Consider the following 24,772-nt stretch of genomic DNA (forward strand, 5'->3'; position numbering starts at 1 on the left):
GAAACACTCATATTGTGATGTTTAGACCACACAACACGTGAACAGGTGCCTCAGTAAAACACAACACTAGCTGTAAAAAAGGCCAAAGTGGCTCTTAAAAGCTTCCCATGTCAGAAATGGAAGCAGCATTATCTGAATGATGTCCAGCTGATATCAGAGCTCTTTGAAGTACGGCAGCGCTGCAGACTACAGTGCATCAGGTCAGAGAGGCTCCTGGAGTCATGAAAGCAGAGAGTGAAGCAGAAAGAGACTGGAACGCTCTCCTCAGGTCTGTTTACATGTGAAACAGGAAGTGTCCAGACTTAATGAAGAGCTCAGAAACGACACTGACGGACGACTACGTTTATTTTAGTGTTTTGTAATGCGGTATTTGTTGGGTGGGAGACTAAAAGAGGTCAGGTTAGATCATCTTCATTATGGATGAAAAAAGATGACAAAGAGGAAAACGAAGGACATTTTCACTATAATTTTCAGTTTCAGTTAATTGTCATTATCATGTAACTTTTAACCCTTAAAACAAAGTCTGAAATCCAAAATAAAAGCCTTTAAAGAAGTGAGGACCAGCCGAAATGTCCTCACTTTGCAAAAATGTCCTCACTCTGTCGGTTAAAAATGTGTTCTGGTCCTCACTATGTAGGAAGAACAAGAACAAGAACACACACACACACAGACACACACATTCTTGTACTTCTATCTTTGTGAGGGCCCTCATTGGAACAGTGAATTCCCTACCAAGGTTATAATAGTTTCGAATTTTTGTTTTTAAATCCAGTTAGTTTCAATGAGTTTTTAGAGTGACTTTACTAGTTGTAATTTAGTATTTATCTTTTTTAAATGCTTTAGTTTTAGTCTAGTTTTTATTAGTTGTAGTTTTTTGTAATGGGGTATTTGTTGGGTGGGAGATTAAAAGAGGTCACAGTAAATTTTGCCTTTATTTCCTTTGTCTGATCCATCTTCATTATGTATGAAAAAAGTTGACAAAGACGAAAACGAAGGACATTTTCACTATAATTTTAGTTCGTTTTGTAACCACACAATACAGTTTCAGTTAATTATCATTATCATGTAACCTTTAACCCCTAAAAAAAGCCTTTAAAGAAGTGAGGACCGGCCGAAATGTCCTCACTTTGCAAAAATGTCCTCACTCTGTTGGTTAAAAACGTGTTCTGGTCCTCACTATGTAGGAAGTACAAGAACACACACACACACACACACACACACACACACACACACACACACACTAACATTGATGTTGAGTCCTGCTGGTTTTAATGCATAAGAATAGGTTTTGGGGGGGATGTTGCTCTAAATATTCACAACAGGAGCATTTTTACCACCAATAACAGCATGACTACAGCCATGTAGTATATAGAGGATTTCTGTTTTCACAGGAACCAGAACCAGACCGGCCTCCCCTTAAAAACAACCAACAGCTCGTTTACAGGCAGTAAAACACAACCTGTATTTATGTGTCAGACTGTCCTCGTCCTCTATCAGACGTGGTGATTATGAAGGACGGAGAGGAGAGTTTAAAGAACTAAAGTTGCTCTTCGGGCGGCTGGACGGGTCAAACAAACCTAGGACTTTCACGCAGGAGACGTGAAAAAAACCCGTAGAATTACCAAAAATGGATGCAAAATTACAAAAAGAGACGTAAAATTACCAACAAATGACATAAAATGACATAAATGCAAAAATTTGAATGGAAAAAGACCCAAAAATATGTAAAATGGCAAAAAAATGTGCTAAAAAAGACATAAAATGAGAAAAAATGTGAAAAAATAACACAAGATTGTGAAAAAATAACACAAGATGTGAAATGACTAACAAAAGACTTAAAATGACCAAAATAGGACTTTACAAAAAAAAAGACACAAAATTACCCAAAATTTTCAAAAAAATGATAAAAAAGTCCTTTAGAATGACCTTGCAAATGGCCAAAAAAGATGTAAGATTTCCCAAAAAGACATAAACATAAAATGCCAAAAAAATTAACAAGATGTGAAATAACCAAAAGAAAATACATTTCAGGATGTTAAGAAAGACACTTAAAATTACCATAAAAGATGTAAAATTACCAAAAAAGACATAAAACCCCACAAAATTACAAAAAAAAGATATATAATGACCCAAAAGTCGAAAAATTACCAAAAAAAGACATAACATGACCTAAAAAGACAAAAAATTACCAAAAAAAGACACAAGATTCATTAAAAAAAGATGTAAAATGACCCAAAAGTCACAAAATTACCAAAGAAAGACGTAAAATGGCCCAAAAAGACGAAAAATTTCCAAAAAAGACGCAAAATATCAAAAAAGACGTAAAATTACCAAAAAGACGAATGAAAATATGAATGAATAGAACAGCGTTGGAGTCCCATGGGAAACCAAAGAGCAGCATGTGATTCAAACATGACGGAGAACAAACTCAACCAACCGGCAGCTCTTTGTTCCAACAGAGAACCTGAAGTTTCTGTTACTGATGTGGAGATAGAAACCAGTGAACGGCTCCTACGACCTGATCTGTCTTCAGGCTGCAGATCTTGTTGGCTAGAAGAACTCTCAGTGCTTCAACAACCCTCCAGAGAAGGAGTGGTGGTGGTATGAAACCTGGAATCAGCTGCTGACATTCTTGTTTCTTAAAAGTTGTGGGATAAAAGTTCTCTGATCAGGACACCAGGAGGAAACGTTTATCTAAGGCAGCTATTCTCAACCTTGGGGTCGGGACCCCAATTGGGGTCGCGAGATGATTTCTGGGGGTCGCCAAATCATTTTGGAAGTCAGCTCTGTCTCCACTGTGTTAAAGTGTTCATGTGTTTTTGTCTTTTTGGTCACTTAATGTCTTTTTTTGGTCATTTTGTGTTTGTTTTTTTGTCATTTTGTGTCTTTTTAGGCCATTTTGTGTCTTTTTTTTAAATCATTTTGTGGTCAATTTGTGTCTTTTTTGGTCATTTTGTTTCCTTTTTTGTCATTTTGTGTCTTTTTTTTGTCATTTTGTGTCTTTTTAGGCCATTTTGTGTCTTTTTTTTATCATTTTGTGGTCAATTTGTGTCTTTTTTGGTCATTTTGTTTCCTTTTTTGTTCATTTTGTTTCCTTTTTTGGTCATTTTGTTTCCTTTTTTGTCATTTTGTGTCTTTTTTTGTCATTTTGTGTCTTTTTAGGCCATTTTGTGTCTTTTTTTTATCATTTTGTGGTCAATTTGTGTCTTTTTGGGTCATTTTGTTTCCTTTTTAGGTCATTTTGTTTCCTTTTTTGGTCATTTTGTTTCTTTTTTTGTCATTTTGTGTCTTTTTTTGGTCATTTTGTTTCTTTTTTGGGTGATCTGAACTGTGCGTGTGAGATTGTGTTCAGTGAGTGGGGGTCACGGACAACATGCATGTTAAATTGGGGGTCGCGACTCAAAAAGGTTGAGAACTACTGATCTAAGGGACAGTATTTAGTGATCAATAGGGGGCTGAAAAGGCCCCGCCGCTTTAATGCTGAAGGAATCCTGACACCTTTCTGTTGACTGAAGCACATTGGTCTGTGTTATTGGAGCTGCATCACAGCTCCTGACTGGCTGAATGTTCTGGATGAGAACCAGAATGGTTGTTAAGGACGGGAGCAGACAGCCAGCAGCAGGACGCTGATGGATAGATTCCTGCTGCGCTGAGGCCAGAACATTATACAGCGTTTAGACAGCAGCAGATAGATTCCTGCTGCGCTGAGGCCAGAACATTATACAGCGTTTAGACAGCAGCAGATAGAGCTGAGAGGCTGAGGCCAGAACATTATACAGCGTTTAGACGGCAGCAGATAGGGCTGAGAGGCTGAGGCCAGAACATTATACAGCGTTCAGACAGCAGCAGATAGAGCTGAGAGGCTGAGGCCAGAACATTATACAGCGTTTAGACAGCAGCAGATAGAGCTGAGAGGCTGAGGCCAGAACATTATACAGCGTTCAGACAGCAGCAGATAGAGCTGAGAGGCTGAGGCCAGAACATTATACAGCATTCAGACAGCAGCAGATAGAGCTGAGAGGCTGAGGCCAGAACATTATACAGCGTTCAGACAGCAGCAGATAGAGCTGAGAGGCTGAGGCCAGAACATTATACAGCGTTCAGACAGCAGCAGATAGAGCTGAGAGGCTGAGGCCAGAACATTATACAGCGTTCAGACAGCAGCAGATAGAGCTGAGAGGCTGAGGCCAGAACATTATACAGCGTTCAGACAGCAGCAGATAGAGCTGAGAGGAGGACACGGTGGCAGAAAGAGGGAAATACTGGCTCAGTAACAAGGCTCCAACAAATCACCTCCAAGGAGCTTTTTAGTTCTAGTGACTGTTCCCTGAACATGGATGTTTACTTCTTATTACTGATCAGGGTTCGTTCAGGTGCTTGAAATCCTTGAAAATACTTGAATTTTAATGTTGAATTTCAAGGTTTGAAAAGTGCTTGGTGGATTTTGGATTAAGTGCTTGTAAATGCTTGAAATTCTTGCTGTATTTTAGGGCTGCAACTAACGACTATTTTAATAGTCGACTAGTCACCGACTATTGAAACGATTAGTCGACTAATCGGATAATTATTAATTTTTTCTTAAATTTAGCATGAAGTTGCTTTAAATATGTGGCAAATGATAATAAACACAAGAAAGATGGGTACTTAAATGAAAATGCATCTTTTATTCAACAATTCAGCTGCTGATTCATACAAAAAATAAATAAATCTCTGTCCATTTTTTCTGGACAGGAAAATGTGTTTTATAAAACTGTATTTCTGCTCCATCAAGTGGGTGGAACTGGTTCTGGGTTCTGGATGTAGTCTGGGTTGAACTGGGCTCACCTGTTGGAACCTGGTATCACAGACCAGCACCAGTACTGACCATAGACCATATAAATATATATATATATATATATATATATATATATATATATATATATTGACTCAGTGAGGAGCCTGTTGCTGCTGCACATCTGCTTCTTCTGCAGAAAGGCTCCATGCTGCTCTCTGCTTCAGACTGCATGCATTTAATCTAAAATACGTTTGTCAGGCATAGCGTTAAAGCTCTCTTTTAAAGCGAAAAAAAGCGCTTATAAACAAAACGTATCGGCTGAATGTTACTTGAATCTTACCGAGGCGAGTCAGACTCCGTTTGGTTTGCTTTCTATTTAAATGCTCGTGCATCACCGAGGTGCTGCCGTGATACGCAGGTCTGCTTTGCAAACCTTGCAAGTCATGTTTTTATTGGCCGTATCCAGGCTGAAATGCTCCCAAACTTTCTAAGTTTTGGTACGTGTAGCTGTGTTGGACGCCGCAAGCGCGTACGTTACCGCTCGCGCTCGGCAGAGATTGTAATGAAGTGAGATGCCTCACTCTGTTGGAAAAACACGTCTGGCGACAATAGTCGACAATGGAATTCATTGTCGACTATTTCTATTATCGATTTTTGTCAACAACGTCGACGAATCGTTGCAGCCCTACTGTATTTCTCTTGCAATCTGACTATAGATAACCGCATTTTCAATGGAAAAAATATACATAAACTGAATAGCCTATAGAGCAATTTCTAAAATATGTAACAAAAATTCCCAAAAAAGACACAAAATTACCAAAAAAGTAATTAAAGGGACCTTCCACACACAACACAGTAAAGTGCCATTCATATAAAACTCACATTAAACTTTCATATCAAGGTGGGGGCCACAAAATATCATCACGAGGGCCACAATTGGCCCGCGGGCCGCCAGTTTGAGACCCCTCGTTTAAAGAAATATTGTAGTAAAACACCACGAGTGGAGTTTCCTCCAACCAACAAACAGGTCACCATGTAACCATCAACCAGCAGGTAAAACAGCTCCAGGAAGCCTGAATATGTATTCTGATGTATTTATGTAGTTATGTATTATATATTAAACCTGAACAGCTGGCTGATTATAAATGGATTCATGTTTCACAAACAGCCGCAGAATCTGCAACAATCTGTCTAATCCAGTTAGTGACAATACGACACCAGCTGAGCTCAGAAAAACAATCATCTCCATCACAGTATTATATCTTTACACCATCGTTTACACCGAAGGCTGGGGAGGAAACACGGGGCAACGTTTGGAGTAAAAGAACACTTTTAGATCAGATTTTGTAGACTAAATGGCTAGAATAACACAAAATTACCAAGAAAAATACATAAAATGTCCAAAAAATGTGTAAAAATGGCAGGAAAAAAAGAGACGAAATGGCAAAAAAAAGATGTAAAAATGGCAGAAAAAATAAACAAAATGGTAAAAAAAAAAAAAAAAAGAGACTAAATGTCCCGAAAAAAGACAGAAAAATGGTAAAAAAAAAAAAAAAAGACACAAAATCACTAAAAAGAAACACAAAATTACCAGGGCATATGTTAAAATGATAGAAAAATACATAAAATGGCCAAAAAACATGTAAAAATGGCAGAAAAAAGACTCAAAAATGACCAAAAAAGAGACTAAATGACCAAAATAAGAAGTAAAAATGTCCAGCATGAGGGATTTATTGGAGCAACATAATCTTAAACAGGTCATAACCTGTAACAACCATGTAAAATGTGTTCAGATGTTGATTTAGTTATTTATGCTTAAATAACTGTCTTTTTTTTGGTCATTTAGACTCTTTTTTTTTTTTTTTTTTTTTTTTACCATTTTGTGTCTTTTTTCTGCCATTTTTATATGTTTTTTGACCGTTTTATGTTTTTTTCTGTTATTTTATTATATTTCTTGGTAATTTTGTGTTTTTTTTTGATCATTTTTGTGTCTTTTTCTGTTTTTTTACGTCTTTTTTTGGGTCATTTAGTCTTTCTTTTTTTTTCTTACCATTTTGTGTCTTTTTTTTGTAATTTTTACATGTTTTTTGGACATTTTAAGTTATTTTGTGCCATTTCAACATATTTCTTTCATTTCTCAGGAACATCAATAATGTTCATGGGTCAATTTGATCATTTTTAAGATCTTTTGTGTCTTTTTTCTGCCATTTTTATATGTTTTTTGACCGTTTTATGTTTTTTTTTATTTTAACACATTTCCTTGTAATTTTGTGTGTGTTTTTTTTGTGATTATGTGTCTTTTTCTGTCATTTTTACATCTTTTTTGGGCATTTAGTCTCTTTTTTTTTGGCCTTTTTGAGTCTTTCTTCTGCCATTTTTACATCTTTTTTGACCATTTAATGGATTTTTATGTTTTGTGTTTTTTTTTATTATTTTGTAGTAAAAGTAGACTTTTAGATCAGATTTTGTAGACTAAATGTACAGCATGAGGGATTTATTGGAGCAACATAATCTTAAACGGGTCATAACCTGTAACAACCATGTAAAATGTGTTCAGCTGTTGATTTAGTTATTTATGCATGCTTGAAAATGGAGCGTACCAAGAGGGAAGAGGTCCCAGTGAGAGGGGAAACACAGCGCCACATGTTCCTGCTGCTACTCTCCATGTTTCAGTCCTGTCCATTATGTAGATAAGCTCTCAGAACATTTCCCTGCAATTATGAAGTCTGGGACCTGAACCTCCTTTTACCCACAGTGCAGCAGGAGAACTTAAATCAACATTATGCAACTATTTAACGTAACAATAACAGCTGCAAAATCAATTTGAAGCTGCACGGGGGCTACTGCCGGTGTGTGTACACTATGATGAGATTCTTCAGAGATTTATAACAATTAATACTATATTATATATTATATATAATATAGTATAATATATACTATTATGATACTATATAATATACAAGGAGCACACCTACAACATTTATACAGCAACCTATGCCCTTTAACCTCAAAACAGTGACAGCAGCCAGAGGTGGACAGACTGGAATTTCTGGCTTCGAAACAGAAACCGTTTTTGGCAAAACCATAATACCTATCATTGATTCGACTTCACTTTGAGCATCCTGAGTTCTTCCTGAACGTCTACATATGTTTTTTGTGAAGAAAAATGAAGAAATGGCTTTGTTAGAGCGATCTAAAAAAAACTGTTCCATCTCCCTTTTTCAGAAATCTTCCTGCGTTTTTAATATGGCAGCCAATGAGGCTGTTGGTGGTGTTGGTGGATCATCTGTGCGTCCTACGCCCAAACTATAACTCTGACAGCTTTACCAGAGGATTGTGAGGGAGAAGACTAATTTTCCTACGTTTCTATGTATAAATTATTTCTGTAGAGTGGAATTTGCGGCCTGGAGCGCAGTTTTCAAATTTATTTTTTGACAGTTTTTTCTCTCCCTCTACACTCTGGCGATGATGTCACACACTGTGACACGAACATTCCGTGCAATACACACCCATTATAATCTCAGAATTTCTCCAAAAATTATCATGGTCATTGAACAGGGATTGGTAAAAAACTATATGACCTATCGAAACGTGGATTAATACACCGATACACAAGACTTGTGTCTACTGTTTAAAGTTTAAATGGAGTCTCTAGCTGAAATTATGCCGGAGGAGTAGACGTTTAAAAATCTCCAATTATTGTTCTTTTTCGCTCATTTTTTGGATCTGTTTAGTGATATTTTCAGCCACGAGGAGGATCAGAGACAGAGATTAATAACATTCACATCATTTAGTCTCTCGGCAGAAATATCAACAGAGAAATTAGTATTTATTGGAGGGGTCAGCAGTTAATTGTATCTGAATGCTGCGGTGCTTCATGTCTCCTGTGAGCCTTCATCAAGTGGTTCAGATGGTCGTTAGCAGCCGTTAGCTGTGAGAAGCTAACTCCACTGTAGCTTGGGTTAATGAGGGCACTTGGTTCCTCCTGCTGAGGCTCAACGTGAATATTTCCACGAGAGCAATCAAGCGGTGAGAAGTCTGCCGCCTCTCTGAAGCTGTGATTGAGTTCAGGAAGTGGAGAGAGCTGACAGGTCAGAGCCTCAATCAGCTGAGAGCCTGACCTCTCCCCTCAGGAGACACAAGCACAGTTTCAGTTTCTCTCAAAGTTTTGCTATATTACCATAAAATATAAGGTAAAGCTACGGTTGAAATACAATGCAGAGAATAAAGTCACGTAAGCTACAACCTGATTCAATATGTCTAATATTTGTCTAAAAACTCACATAAATGACATTAAAGCAGATTATTGTAAAACAATCGTTGTAGAAGCTTCTACCCAGAATATCTTATTCATGTGTCGGGGGATTTTAGTTCTACTGCACCTTAAATATTGAGGTTATTGATCATTTTATGACATGGTGAGAATCAGGCTGTAGCTGCATTACATGTTGATAGAAAACAAAGTTCCTCTGATGAATTATTGACGCGGTAACAACCAATCTATGAGCATCTTTACAACTTTTCCAACACAAAAAGTGACTTTATTCTCGTAATTCTTACTTTTTTCTCAAGATTGTATTTAAACTTTTTTCGCCACAACATGATTCTCCTCAATACGTCTAATATTTGTCTAAAGAAAAATCACATAAATGACATAAAAGCAGAGTAAAATCCATGCTGTGACATTTGAAACTTTTGACATTATTTGACGTTATTGTGGTTGGTACCAATGAATCAGAGGACCCAGAATGGAGCCCTGCGGAACTCCGCATGGCATTTTTGCTCGCTATCTTCATGAAAACCTGTACGGTTTCTACCACAAACTACATTTGATTTGCATAAGTGGGCATGTCTGTAAAGAGGAGACTGGTGGGTACAAATAGAACACATACATTTTTTTTCTGTCATTTTTACATCTATATTTGGTCATTTCATGTCTTTTTGGCAATTGTTTTGTCTTCTTCTGTTTGTTTGGGTTTTTTTTTTTTACATCTTTTGTGGTCATTGAATGTATTTTTTGGCCATTTTTGTGTATTTTTTCCTTTTTTTTGGTCATTTCATGTCTTTTTTTCTGTCATTTGTACATCTCTTTTAGGTAATTTTGTATTTCTTTTAGTCATATTATGTCTGTTTTCGCCATTTAGGGTCTTTTTTTTTTACATTTTTAAAAAAAATTTTTGTCTTTTGTGTCTTTTTTGGTCATTTTTACGTATTAAGTGTTAATTTTGTGTCTTTTTGTCCATTTTGTGGCAATTTTGTGTATTTTTTTTTGCCATTTTACATCTTTTTTTGTTGTAATTTTTAGTTGTTTTTTTGTATAATTTTTTGATCATTGTACGTCTCCTGGTTGAAAGTCCTGGATTTGTTTGTGAAGACTGTAACAGTAAGTGGTCACTTTATTTCTTGGTAATTTTCTTTTAGTCATTTTGTGTCTTTCTTGACCATTTTTTTTAATCTTTTGTGTCTTTTTTCAGTCATCTATTTTTGGTCATTTAATGTATTTTTGGCAATTTTTTGTCTTTTTCTGTTGTTTCTTTTATCTGTTTTGGTCATTCAATGTCTTTTTTGGCCATTTAGTGTCTTTTTTCTGTCATTTTTACATCTTTTTTTGGTCATTTTGTGTCTTTTTGTCCATTTTGTGTATTGTTTTGTTATTTTACATATTTTTTTTTTTTTTATCATTTTACGTCTCTTGGTTGAAAGTCCTGGGTTTGTTTGTGAGGAGTGTAACAGTAAGTGGTCTAAGAATAAAGTGGTATAAATAAAGAGGTTAATGGTAGCTGAGTGGAGCTCTGTGTCCAGCAGCATGGAGCTCCTTACAGATTGATCCATTGATATTTCCAGAGCAGCGTCGTGTTCTTCTCTGCCTCTTTGATTAGGAAACAAAATGCAGAACCACAAGGTAACATTAGCCTGGACACGTTCAAATAAAAGGCACAAAATGACCAAAAAAAGATGTAAAAAAGACAGAAAAACAGACACAAAATTACCAAAAATGCCATAAAAAAGCAGCAAGTTTTGTAAAATGGCAACAGGAGAAAAGTGTTGGTGTGAAAACAAATGTAAATAAATGTTTTATTCACAGTAAACAGTCAATAAATGATTTAAGTGCTGGAGGTGAAGTCGTTACCAGGACGACGTGACGACAGGAAGTGACAGTAAAAACGGCGTTATCCTGCTGTCATTACACTTATCTGTAATGTTTATATATATATATTTTTTGTCATTTAGTGTCTTTTTTGCTCACGTGGTGTCATTTTTACACATTTCTTTTGGTAATTTTGGTAAATTTTTGTGTCTTTTTTAAAATATTTTTTTGTCTTTCATATCTTTTTTTCTTTAATTTTTACATCTTTTTGGTCATTTAGTGTCTTTTTTACTCACGTGTCTTTTTTTCTGTAATTTTTACATATTTCTTGGTAATTTTGTGTTTCTTTTGGTCATTTTGTGTCTTTTTTGACAATATTTGTAACTTTTTAAAATATTGTTTGTCTTTTATGTCTTTTTTCTGTAATTTTTACATCTTTTTGGTCATTTTGTGTCTTTTTTATGTCATTTTTACATATTTCTTGGAAATTTTGTGTTTCTTTTGGTCATTTACCGTCTTTTTTTTGGGTAATTTTTAGTTTCTTTTAGAAATGTGTCCTTTCTTTGTTAAAGTCCTGGGTTTGTTTATAGTGTAAGAGTGTAACAGTGAGTGGTTTAAGAATAAAGTGGCAGAAACAAACAGGTAAATGTTAGCTGAGTGGAGCTCTGTGTCCATCATGGACCTCCTTAAAGGTTTTTTTGTTCTGCTGTGTTCTTTAAGAGTCTGTGCGTGTTTGATTAAGGAAACAAAATGCAGAGCCACAAGGTAAAATTAGCCCGAGTGTGTTTGGCAGGAAATACCTAGAGATCTGATAGGCCGACTGTAGTTTCCATATAAGGCGTCAGGTTCCTGACCCCTGTTAATAAATGCCCTGTCGGGAGTTTAATGCCTCTGTGGGAACCAGAGAGAAGCTGATTGAGCTGCTTCACCTCCACAGATAGAGGAACCTCTTTATCCACTTTATCACCAAACTTCACCTTTTATTACCGCCGTCCAGCAGCAAGGTGCACCTTTGTTTTCTCTCAAAGTCAAACAAACATTTGGTGGAGTTTCCTCTGCTTTCTTTCCTTTTCTCTGGTTAAAGATCAACTCTAATGTGCACCGATTCACTTCTCAATCTGCTTCTGGGTGATTGTCAGGAAGCCAGTCTCAGTTCTGTCTGTGAGGATTATTAGGAAATACCTTATTAAACTAAATAGAAAAAATAAAAATGTTGTTTGTTATTTTTTGTCCTGTAATTTTTACATCTTTTATTGGTCATTTAATGTCGTTTTTGGCCATTTTGTGTTTGTATTTTTAACATTTTTTTGTCTTTTGTGTCTTTTTTCTATCATTTCTACATCGTTTTTGGTAATTTTGTGTTTCTTTTAGTCATTTTGTGTCTTTTTTTTAAATCATTTTTCGTCTTTTGTGTCTTTTTTTCTGTCATTTGTATATCTTTTTTTGGTCATTTTGTGTCTTTTTAAAAAACATTTTGGTCCAGTCTAAGTTCTGTCTGTGAAGATTATAAGGAAATACTTTATTAAACTAAATATAAAAAATAAAAATGTCTTTTGTGTTTTTTTCCCCCTGTAATTTTAAATCTTCTTTTGGTAATTTTGTGTTTCTTCTGGTCATTTTGTGGGGTTTTTGACCATTTTTGTGTCTTTTTTTTAAACATTTTTTGTCTTTTGTGTCTTTTTTCTGTTATTTCTACATCTTTTTTGTTAATTTTGTGTTTCTTTTAGTCACTTTGTGTCTTTTTTTTAAACATTTTTGGTCCAGTCTAAGTTCTGTCTGTGAAGATTATAAGGACATACTTTATTAAACTAAATACATCTCACTTTTATATGAACAAACAATATAGCCATAATGAGGCACAATTCATTGTTTTGTGTTAAAATAATATTTTTTAAACATATTTTTGATTCATAAATTCATTACTGTAATGGTTTCCCCACACTTATATACAATACATATCAAATAAACTTTATAAAAAATAAATGTACATTTGTTTAAAAATGTATAATTTAACAGAATATAATCAAACATAATGGTTTTTAACAATGTATAAAGAACAAAATCTGAATGAAAATTGATGATAAAAAATGGTTAGATGTTACCGTAATGATAGAATCGTTTGCATTAAAATATGTGTATATGTTAATAAAACACATTTTGGTGATACCAGCTAGAGCATATTTAAGAGCTTGCCAAAGGAAAAAAAAAAGTTTTTTTCTATTTAAAAATGTGTTACGGTAATGAATTTTGCTCACAGTGTCTCTAAAAATGTCAGAAAATACCTTACATTTTTATTAATAGATTATAAATTCATATTAAACAGTGACTTTAGATTGTATATGTTATAAAGGGTCAAATAAAATATGTATTTAATGCTCTGAGCTGCAGCATGGTGATGAGAATCAGCCTCTTGTTCTGTTGGCGTGTCAAACAAAAATCCTTCCCTGAATATATCTGAATATATTCAATAACTTTCCATCTCATTTTAAATGTTTGTCTGTGTTTTCACTTTCTTCCCTGTTATCCAAATCTCTTATGATTTCACTGGAACCCAACAGATCTTTACGTTTCCACCATCATATCAAAGCATCTCATCCAGATTCTCAGTTATTCTTCAATTCATAAAGCAAAATGCTCTTTAATGTCTGAAGGTTTTCCGTTGGATCCAGTGGTGGAATGAAACAACGTACGTTTACTGAAGCTCCTAATCAGGGGTCTCAAACTGGCGGCCCGCGGCCCAATTCTGGCCCTCGTGACGATATTTTGTGGCCCCCACCTTGATATGAAAGTTTAATGTGTTGTGTGTAGAAGGTCCCTTTAATTCCTTTTTTTTGGTAATTTTGTGTCTTTTTAAAATAATTTTGTGTCTTTTTTGGGTCAATTTGTGTCTTTTTTTTGTTGTTGTAATTTTGTGTCTTTTTTTGTTGTTGTAATTTTGTGTCTTTTTTGGTCATTTAATGTCTTTTTTCTGTCATTTGTGCATCTTTTTTTGGTAATTTTGTGTTTTGTTTAGTCATTTTGTGGGTTTTTTTAGTAATTTTGTGTCTTTTTTTTACCATTTTTGTGTCTTTTTTTAAACATTTTTTGTTTTTTGTGTCTTTTTTCTGTCATTTGTACATCTTTTTTTGGTAATTTTGTGTTTCTTTCAGTCATTTTGTGTCTGTTTTGGCCATTTTTGTGTCTTTTTTTTTAAACATTTTTTGTCTTTTGTGTCTTTTTTCTGTAATTTGTACATCTTTTTTTGGTAATTTTGTGTTTCTTTCAGTCATTTTGTGTCTGTTTTGGCCATTTTTGTGTCTTTTTTTTTAAACATTTTTTGTCTTTTGTGTCTTTTTTCTGTAATTTGTACATCTTTTTTTGGTAATTTTGTGTTTCTTTCAGTCATTTTGTGTCTGTTTTGGCCATTTTTGTGTCTTTTTTTAAACATTTTTTGTCTTTTGTGTCTTTTTTCTGTCATTTGTACATCTTTTTCTGGTAATTTTGTGTTTCTTTAAGTCATTTTGTGTTTTTTTTGTCATATTGTGTCTTTTTTTTAAAAACATTTTGTCTTTTGTGTCTTTTTTCTGTCATTTGTACATCTTTTTTTGGTAATTTTGCGTTTCTTTTAGTCATTTTGTGTCTTTTTTGGCCATTTTGTGTCTGTTTTCCTGTCATTTCTGCCGTGTGTTTTTCCCGAGCACCTTTCTCTAATCTGTAAATGTGCTGCATCACTCCCTGGTGCAGACTTTTCCACTGTGTCCTGGGGGCAGAGCCTCTCAGCGCTGCCGTCTGGCCCGTGGACGCATCGATTGGGCTCATATTTCTGGCTGCTGCTGCAGTGATGGAGCCCCGAGGCCAGGAGCAGCAGCTAATGCCTGACTTAACAACCTGAGCCGCCCGGCTGGCTCGCAGGGCGGAAAGAGGCAAAAAAAAGAAAAGGAGGAGATGACAGTGATGGGCAGAGAGCATGCTGATGACAGTTTGTGTTCACATGAGCTCAGAATATCTGCGGCTTCGCTCCGAGCAGCTGAATCAACAAGAAAACATGGAGAACACGCTGCTGCGCTCTCTGCTGATCCCAACACTCACTTATTCTGGTTTTTGGGGTATAATAACAGGGCAGATAAGCAGCTTTATTGCAGTTTGTTCTTTACTGTAGCAATAAGCTGAGATAAAGAGCGACACGCTGTATCTAGTAGCTGACAACCTCGTATCTCTCTAAATGTCAGCTTTTCAGGAACTCAGCTCCCTCTCTATTTATTTCTAGCTTGATAACCACAGACTGTACAACATACAGTATGTGTCTTCACTTCACTTCTGGACTCATTTATGAGCCCAAAGTTCACAAAAAACACCCGTCCAGACTCCTTCCTGCAGAGGAAAAGTGGGAAAGCTTCCAGAAACGAGGCACAAATCTTCACTTTAAGCACTGTGTACACACTGCGCTCTCAGGGGAGCTGGATGTTGAGAAATACAAAATAAAACTTGCAAATCCATCTCGGTTAGACTTCCAGCTATCACCAACTCTGGTTGGGTCACAATATGCTCCTAATTTGCCCCTTTGTGTGTTTTATTTTGTCTGGTGCATTTGGTGAAATAACGAAGAGGATTTCTGCAACAATCCATTATTCTATTTACTGTTACCATTCTAAAATGGACATACAGTCATGGAAAACAAATATTAGACCTTTGTTTTCTTCAATTTCTTGTTTATTTTAATGCCTGGTACAAGTAAAGGTTCATTTGTTTGGAGAAATATAATGATAACAACAAAAATAGTTGATCAGAGTTTAATTTAAGAGCTCATATGTAGACATTTAACATGGTTTTATTGATAATGATTTTGGTTATTATAAAGAATGTTTGAAGAAGAACAGGAATAGATGTGAAAGATGACCAAAAAAAGACACAATGGTATCAATAAAGACACAAAATGACCAAAAATAGATGTAAAGATGACCAAAAAAGGACACAAAATTACCAAAATAGATGTACAATTGACCAAAAAAGACACAAAATGACCAAAAATAGATGTAAAAATGACCAATAAAGACACAAAATGACCAAAATAGATGTAAGTTTAGTTGATTTTAAAGCCATCTTCAGATATTTGCTTCTAAAATGTCTAATTTCTAAGGAGATCATTAACTGGACACAGAGGAAGCTCATAAAATCAGTCAGTCAGAGCCAGAGTGTTGCCAGGTTGCAAAAAATTATATTTCAATACAGAAGATATAATGGGATAAAAAGTGCCACTTATTAATTTATTAATATGCCTTCATGCCAACTGGTGGCAGACAGCACAAGCTGTGATCATAAGCAGGTAATCAGGTGTTTATGAGACGCTCATCTGTGTTCCATGAAGAAGAAACATAGAAGAAATGGAAGAAAAAGAATAAGCCCGGTGAATAACAATTAGTGTGCTTTTGCAAGCAAGCACACAAAATAAGAATAAGCCCGGTGAATAACAATTAGTGTGCTTTTGCAAGCAAGCAAGCACACAAAATAAGAATAAGCCCGGTGAATAACAATTAGTGTGCTTTTGCAAGCAAGCACACAAAACAAGAATAAGCCTGGTGAATAACAATTAGTGTGCTTTTGCAAGCAAGCAAGCACACAAAATAAGAATAAGCCCGGTGAATAACAATTAGTGTGATTTTGCAAGCAAGCACACATAACAAGAATAAGCCCGGTGAATAACAATTAGTGTGCTTTTGCAAGCAAGCACACTAAATAAGAATAAGCCTGGTGAATAACAATTAGTGTTCTTTTGCAAGCAAGCACACAAAATAGGAATAAGCCCGGTGAATAACAATTAGTGTGCTTTTGCAAGCAAGCACACAAAATAAGAATAAGCCCGGTGAATAACAATTAGTGTGCTTTTGCAAGCAAGCACACAAAATAAATATACAGCTAATACCTTAGTCTCAGCTCTTTTGTGTTACTTTACTTTTTGTGTCAGCACAGATACCGAAAACATAAATTTAGGCAGCACATAGACTGGCTTAATATATCAACTAGAACATTTCTAAAGAAATTTTGAGTGTGCTTGCCTCTGGACCGTGATTGTCACCCATAAATTATTAGGTTATAATTTGAACTGTTTTCAAAATGGAGTCTTTTTTTAATGTCTGACTGGCTTGGAAAGCACATTGAAGCTGCTAAATTAACTTGTATTCTGCCTCGAGGTGACAATTTTAGATGATAATTTTACTTAAAGGCATGGTTGAATGAACAACACACATTTTAAACTGAGGAAATGGGTCTGGGTCTGTTTGGGTCTGGGTCTGGGTCTGTTTGGGTCTGTTTGGGTCTTGGTCTGGGTCTGGGTCTGGGTCTGTTTGGGTCTGTTTGGGTCTGTCTCTCTGCAGTTGATTTATGTTATTGGTGGTTTTTCTGTGATTGGAGGACTGAACGGGAAAAAGATCAAAGCGAACCTGGATTTTATGAACAAATTTGCATCCAAACAGACACAGATTTATTTTTTATAATTATAAAAGTGTCGATGTGAGAGGAAAGGTCAGTTAGGAGACGCTGTCCTGCTCCTTACAGCCGACAGACGGTTTCTCTCTGGAGGAATCTTTATGATTGAATTACTGGAAACAGGAGACGCTGAGAAACTGAGACAAAGGGGACAAACTGATTCCATTAACAGGCGGGAAATTCACGTCAATAAGAAAAGCAGTGTTCAATAAACCCAGCTGAGCGATTCAATGGGTTCAATGATTACACATAAAGCAGAACTACAGACCTGGATCATGGTGATTAAAGGGTTAAAGGTCACTGATCGGTCAAACATAAAGCTCAAGACTGCAGAAACTGACATTTGTTTAGGATGAAATAGCATCGTCAGCAGTTTGGATGGAAATGATTTTAAATATGTTTAAAATGTGTTTTTCTGTTGTTTATGTCCCCTAAAATGTCAGAAGTGACAGTTCAGTAAAAACACTGTTCTCCTGCTGTCATTTTACAAAATTTGTTGCTCTTTTATGACTTTTTGGGTCATTTTCTGGGGGTGTTATGGGGTAATTTCATCTTCTTTTGGTAATTTTCTGTCTTTTTTGGCCATTTTGTGTCTTTTTTTTTTACACATTTTTTGTCATTTCTCTGTCATTTTTACATCTTTTTTTGGTCATTTAATATCTTTTTTGGCCATTTTGTGTATTTTTTCCTGTACTTTTTACATGTTTTTTTGTCATTTTGTGTCTTTTTTGGCCATTTTGTGTTTTTCTTCTGTAATTTGTACATCTATTTTTGGTAATTTTAAGGTTTTTTTCAGTCATGTTGTGTCTTTTTTGACCATTTTTGTGTCTTTTTTTATTTTTTATTTTTTATTTTTTTTACATTTTTCTGTCTTTGTGTCTTTTTTTCTGTCATTTAAACATCTTATTTGGTCATTTTGTGTCTATACTGTAATTTTTCTATCTTTTTTGTCTCATGTTGTTTCTTTTTTCCGTCATACTGTCATACTGGTTCTGATACGTCTGCTTCTCCCCATTCTGGTGCACAACAACCTTCTCATCCCTCCCATCATAAGAGTGTTTCTGCCCACCACCCAAGCCCAATGAACAGCAAATATGAAATAAGTGAACCAATCTCCCCTTGTAGCTCTGAAGTGGCAACCCGTGTACTGGACTGATTTGACTCATCAACATTCATATCCTTGAAATGGCAACTTGTCCAATTATACTTGAGTGTTCTCCAGATATAGATTTGAGTTTTTCTGGGTGGACCGAGGCGGAGGGAGGAGGATCAGCTGTTGCAGCCTGAGGCCGAGGAGAGCCAGAAGGCTGATCATCAACGCTGAAGATCTCTATCGTTCTACAAAACTTATCGTTCACAAAAACAATACATTCCCCATTGACGAAAAATACCATTCACATTTGCCCTGATGCTGCCTTTTTTCTGTACTTTTCTCTCTCTGTGATAGCAATATAGTAATTTCAACCTGCAATACGATTTTATCACGATATACGAGTCACGATAAAATTTTATTGTGATTTTAAGCATTTCGCAATATGGTGAGTATTGCGATACAATATATTTAGATTTAACTGTTTTACTGCATTTTGTGTCCACAAAATTAAATTCAATCAAGAATTGTTTTGTCCAATCAGAGAAAATTCTCAGTGTATTCATCTCACTTCAGTCTTTTTATTTGTACACAATGACAGTCAAAGCCACAGACTGACCAACAAAGTATCCAGTCAAACTGAACTCAACTGAAATTAAACATGTTGGACGACAACAACTGCAGCATTTTATCAAACACACACAAACAACAAGCTTAACTGATCTCAATGTTTCTAGATTCATAGACTCCTTACATTTTATAGTTCCATATGATACCAGATCTCCTGTACATTCCTAAAGGTGAGCCTGCTACGGCCTTCAGAAACGGATATGGCGGGTAAATGGATACTTATATTGCGATATTCTGCTGTATCGATTTCCCCCCCACCTCTAGGAGCGACTTAGTCCTGCTTGCATTGCGTTGATCCGTCTGATTTAACGTGAATCGATCGGTAGTACCAACATAATTCGGTCAGCACCCTAAAAAGTACCAAGGTCGGATTTTTGCAACCAGTACATGTGCAGAATGATGCTACATCATCAGCTAACGCCAGTTTAATGAGCTACTATTGTTCTTCTAAATGAAAGTCCGACTCCCAGAGTGTCTTATATTCCAACTGAACACTGAACAAGACTTTTATAATCCACCAAAATGTTCCTGTTGAGTTTGACAAAGCAAAAAGACACTGTGAAAGGGTTTTTGTTTGCCGCGCTCTGAAGCACCACCTGCTTTATTGTCTATTCTACTCTGAACGGGACAACTTGCTCCAGATTCAGTGCAATCAGCCAGTCCTGCAAACTGGACAACAGATACCCTACTGGGCCCTGTAACAACACGTAATGTCCGGAATAAATTACAGCACACAATGACCCGAGGATGAATCGCAGGGTGCAGGCGTACAGACCCAACCAGAGAGAGAACAGCAGCACCACCAGGCAGCTGGGTGTCTGAGCAGTTCACACACATTACCATAGCAACCACAACATCTCCGGGTCGGCTCTGTCTGGAGATCTTCGTTACACTTTTTTGCACCCTTTCTCTCGGACATCACTTCCCATCAACCTCCACTGTCACTGTCAGTCCAGGCCGACAATAAGGCAGCAGTACTGTTATATCTCCTGGAGTTCACACAGTAACAGCCATGCTGGCTGCAGGTTCTGGTTCTGTGCGTGCTGGCTCATTGAAATAGCTTCCTGGAACATTTCATGGAACTGAGCCATTGTTAATGTTATTAATTCCACCTGTGCTTTTCTGCGATAACAAGTCCAAGTGTCTGCTGTGAGAAAAGGTCTATTTAATGAGACATGTTGACACAAAGGCCTGAGAGCTGCAGCCATACAGCAGGACCCTGCCAGACCAGGATGAAACACATATTTTCTTCTTTTGCACGTGCAACAAAGTTTCTAAGGATGCAAGATTTTTCAAAATTCCAGTTACTGGCGCTCCAGATGTTGTGGTTGAACGGTCATGTCCTCCATCTTTCTACAGTTCTACAACTCTACAATGTCAGTTAAGACACTTTCAGACGCAGAGTGACGTACATTTGAGAGTTAATACAACACAAGCAAAGATCAAGTCAAGAAACAACACAAGAGACATCAGAATCAACACGATCGGGCAGTTGTTGCCACATGAACCTTAAAGATCAACTGGTCATCAATCATGACTGTTCTATGCAGAACTTGTGGGCATGAGTTGCATGGAACCAAGCTCAATATTAATAGGCTGATACAAAGCCATCTTTTATATACAGTCTTTGCTTTCACCCATGGATGCATGAAGAGAAATGGACCTTCACCTTGTAGGTTGGTGGTTCGATCCCTGACCATGGCAGTCTACATGTCGAAGTGTCCTTGAGCAAGATACTGAATCCCAAATTGCTCCCGGTGCTGCGTATGAATGTGTGTGTGAATGGGTGAATGAGCGTAGAGTGTAGTGTAAAGAGCTTTGGATAAAAACGCTATAGAAGTGCACCCCAAGTGCACCCCCCCCACCTGTTCATTCCTATGAAAGTTGCTCAGTGGCACATAAAGCCAAAAATGTTGAACTGCCTGATCATCTCGAGCCCTTCCACATCTATAGGCCCAGAAAGCGAGAGAGACTTCCGCCGGCTGAACCGGTTACTTCTGGTTGACTGGGAACAGAATGATTTAATCTTACCACTCTTCTAGACTTCCCAAATTGTTGGTGGATCAAATGAATCAACCAGGCATTTCCTGACCCCAAAAAAAAAATCAGTTTTCAAACATACACGTATAGACCGGGTCTCACAGAGTGGACTTGTGAAAGCAAACCCAATGTCCAATGACATTAACCAACATTTAGAGCGGTGACTTACCTCTGCTGTCGTTCTGAACATCTGCGATGATCTGGGAGTAGTTGACCAGCTGCTTGTTCTCTTCAAAGACTCTGTCAACGTAGGAGATGTTGCTGGGCTTCAGCTCATCCCACAATCCCTCCACGGCGAAGTAACACGGCCGGTCGTCCATCTTGTTGTCGCTGAACATCAGCATCACGTGCTCCCGCCACCCAAAGTGCTCGCAGATCTGCATGGCAAACTTCCCGAGCTTCTTGTGGGTGGGGCCTGTGTTGGTGATGGACGGGTAGACTCCGCCGTAAAAGGCGACGGCCGGCGCTCCCGCCGTCACCATGGGAACGTCCCAGTGGGTGGTGAAGAGGCCAACGGGGGAGGAGGTGTAGGAGCAGCCGGGCCCGATGAACGCCCACGGGTCGTGAGCAAGTTTCAGGTCCACGGCCATGAGCGGGGCGATGGACTCGGAGCAGATGCGGTTCTCGTTTTCGCTGTTCTCGAAGGCGTAGACGAGGTGGTGGTCGGGGAGCAGCGTGGGGTCGGCGTTGACGGTTTTGATGGCTCGCTCCAGGGCGGGGCCGATGCGAGGCCAAGCCCACGGGTAATCCGTGTTGCTCTTCGGTAAAATGACGGCCAGCGTGATGTTCTGGTGCGCCCGGCGTTCGTGGTGCCCTCGAGTTTGGCGTCTCAAGCTGCGGTGGTGAGGTGAGCGCCCGGCCACCAGCTGCAGGTGGAGCAGCGCCAGCAGGCCCAGCAGGAGAGTGGTGCCCCCCTTCCAACAGGCCATCCTCCAGACCAGCAGGTAGTCCACTTTCACCACAGATGAATAATTTATCCCCGTTAACTGCAGATACACACAAGGGAGACATTTACATAACATGCAACATAGATGAAGTCGTGTTGTTTGAGCTTAAAGAATGATTCCTCCTGTAACTGAAATCTAATAACTAGCCAGGACACTGGGATGTGCTTTGGTTGGTCATGGTCGAATTCACTGTAATCATTTCGTCCACGTCAGTCCTGAGTGGCCTTTGTTAGCTCGGGCCATGATGAGTCGTGGGAGAAAAACTCCCCGACGCTGGAAAATGAGAGGACAATTTTCCTGGCAGTCCTGCCCACCTTACACAACACAGAGTTTACATGTTACAGCCAACATGGTGAGTGTTTTCTCAGGTCCAACCCGCCCTCATCAACATCTCAGACGGGGGGGAAACACATTGACATCATGTAATTAAAACTGTAATGACAAATGTTAAATATTAGCTCCAACACATGTCTGAAAATGATGCATCCAAGACATCTCTAAATCATGACTCTGTACATTTTAACTGGTGTTATAAGAGTCAGTGGGAGGAATTCAGAGAGTCACATATCAAAAAGATCATTTTTTTGTATTAAAAACATCAGATAAAAAGGTAATTTTTATTAATTTAAACTGTGTTTAGTGAATTGAGCATACAGCGAGAGGTAAGTGCATGCACCTAAATGTTTTTTGGCTCATATTACAGTAAAAGCACTATTCATGAATTCAGTCTATTAATCCCTTTCATCACATTGAAAACCATTCAATGTCTCAAAAGTGAGACACTTGTACTTTCAAATTGAGATGCCACTTTTCATTTAGTTTAGCATATATTACATAATTTACTCTGCAGAGAAAGATTTTACAAACAAACTACTCATAAAATATGATGTATTGCAATAAATGAGACTCAGCACCACCTGGAATATTAGTACAGCAATAAATTGTTGCTTATTTACCGCTATATATTGTAAGCAGGACTATTCATCTTATTATTTATATCAATATCTAATCATTAATGTATTGATCAGGTTTAATCTGTAAGGGGCCCAGTCTTTCGGATACCCGGGCTACTTTACATTGTGTTATACTTAAGTACATATTTCTGCTTTTATGATGTATTTTAATGTTTATACAGCCTATGTATTTATATATTCTATTTCACCACAATGTGGATATTTTATCTTTAATTGAATAAACTTCAAAAGAATGACTCCTATTGTGTTTATCATATTATTGCTCATTTTAGCCTACAAAAATAATTTAAAAACTAATTTCATCACAGCTGAATTACATCTCATTACCACTCCATTTAAAAATAAACATGTATCTGTTCACTTTATCCTAGACAGTATTTCATTATTACAGAAAACGCCTGTTGAAAAATGAAATTAAGACTTTTTTTTTGGGTTACAATAATGCCATCTTTGTAGATACAAACAAATATTTTACAAATATTAACCAGAAAATGGAAGTTGAAACCTGTAAATTGATATAACGTGACATAACAGATTTTTTTTATAGTATTATTTCAATGCTTAATGGTCTTAAATGATAAATTACAGAGTATACTATGAACTGTATTGTATGTTTCTTACTGTAATTTTTTAAAATTTGATATTAAAACAAATTGATTTGAAAAACGGTAAAAGTCTGGCAGTCTGTGAATTTGTCAAAATAGTTGACGATTAATTTAATAATTGATTATTGTTCGATTAATCGAATAATTGTTGCAGCTCTAATATTTACTGTAAATTATCCTTTTTGTGAAAGACATTATCTGAAAAATAACATATGATTATTTACTGTTATTTGATGGAAGTGTTTGCCAACTTTTGTTGCCAGACTTTTTTGTTTTCTTCTTTTTTTGCAGTGCATCATTCTCTCCCATAATTCATGCATCGGACAGAAACAAATAGCAGCAAAACCATAAAAAAGTAAATCAATACATATTATAAACATGATATCACTTATAAAAAAAGACTTTGTTCTCTTTACCTCAGTGGGTTCAGGGTTTCCTCTTCATGTTGTTTTTACGTTTTCGGAGATTTTTTTAGGGGAAAAGTTAGCTACGAAAAACTAGCTTCGATGCCCGCGAAAAAAAAAACCCCCGCCAAGCGCGTGTTTCCCCTGGCAACAACGGTTAAATAACCATTAAACAATAATTATTATTTTTTTTTTCTTACTCAGAATGAATGCCCAAAGAAAGCCCAAATATAAGCACGAAAAATATTTGAATAAAAAATATTGGTTGACGTATAGCCCGGGAAGTCAGAACATCAGGAAAAGTCGCTTTTGAAAGTTTAAAAACACGTTTTTGTTGTTAAAAAAAAAAGGCAAAAAATAAATAAAAAATAAAAATCTCTACTGAAGACAGAAACTTGGGCTGATCACCTGTTCAATGGAAACACCGGCGCGTGCTGTCAGCCCTTCACGTGCTTCACGACCCGTTTAAAAACACAAAGGTAGATTCCAAACGGTGATAATCCACATTATCCTCCATGGCCGAGACCTCAGCGACAAAACTGGTCCGTAATTTCCAATTCAGATTGAATGAAATCCGGCAGGTAAAGTCCATTAAAGGTTTTTTTTTTTTTAAAGAGTTCGCAGGTGGTTTCCGGTGTGAGAGGAGTCCAGGACCACAGGGTTCACTTCACGCGCCTTGTTCTGGTTTTAATCCGTGTGCAGGTGAATGAAAACGTGTGATATGAAGTGAGAGTGTTGCTGCTGGGCTGCTGCCGTGT

General features: G+C 37.0%; 1 protein-coding gene across 1 annotated transcript in view; it reads right to left on the minus strand.

The window, feature by feature from the left end:
- LOC131976313 (atrial natriuretic peptide receptor 1-like) overlaps positions 1-24,772 on the minus strand; it is an 86,524-nt gene extending 61,752 nt beyond the window's left edge. The window contains exons 1-2 of the mRNA XM_059339284.1: positions 24,027-24,772; positions 21,254-22,070 (exon numbers count right to left, since the gene is read on the minus strand). Of these exons, the coding sequence (XP_059195267.1) occupies positions 21,254-22,013 (760 nt within the window). The 5' untranslated portion in view covers positions 22,014-22,070; positions 24,027-24,772. The remainder of the gene's footprint in view (positions 1-21,253; positions 22,071-24,026) is intronic.

Source organism: Centropristis striata, chromosome 8 (genome assembly GCF_030273125.1).
Source record: "Centropristis striata isolate RG_2023a ecotype Rhode Island chromosome 8, C.striata_1.0, whole genome shotgun sequence".
Classification (NCBI taxonomy): Eukaryota; Metazoa; Chordata; class Actinopteri; order Perciformes; family Serranidae; genus Centropristis; species Centropristis striata.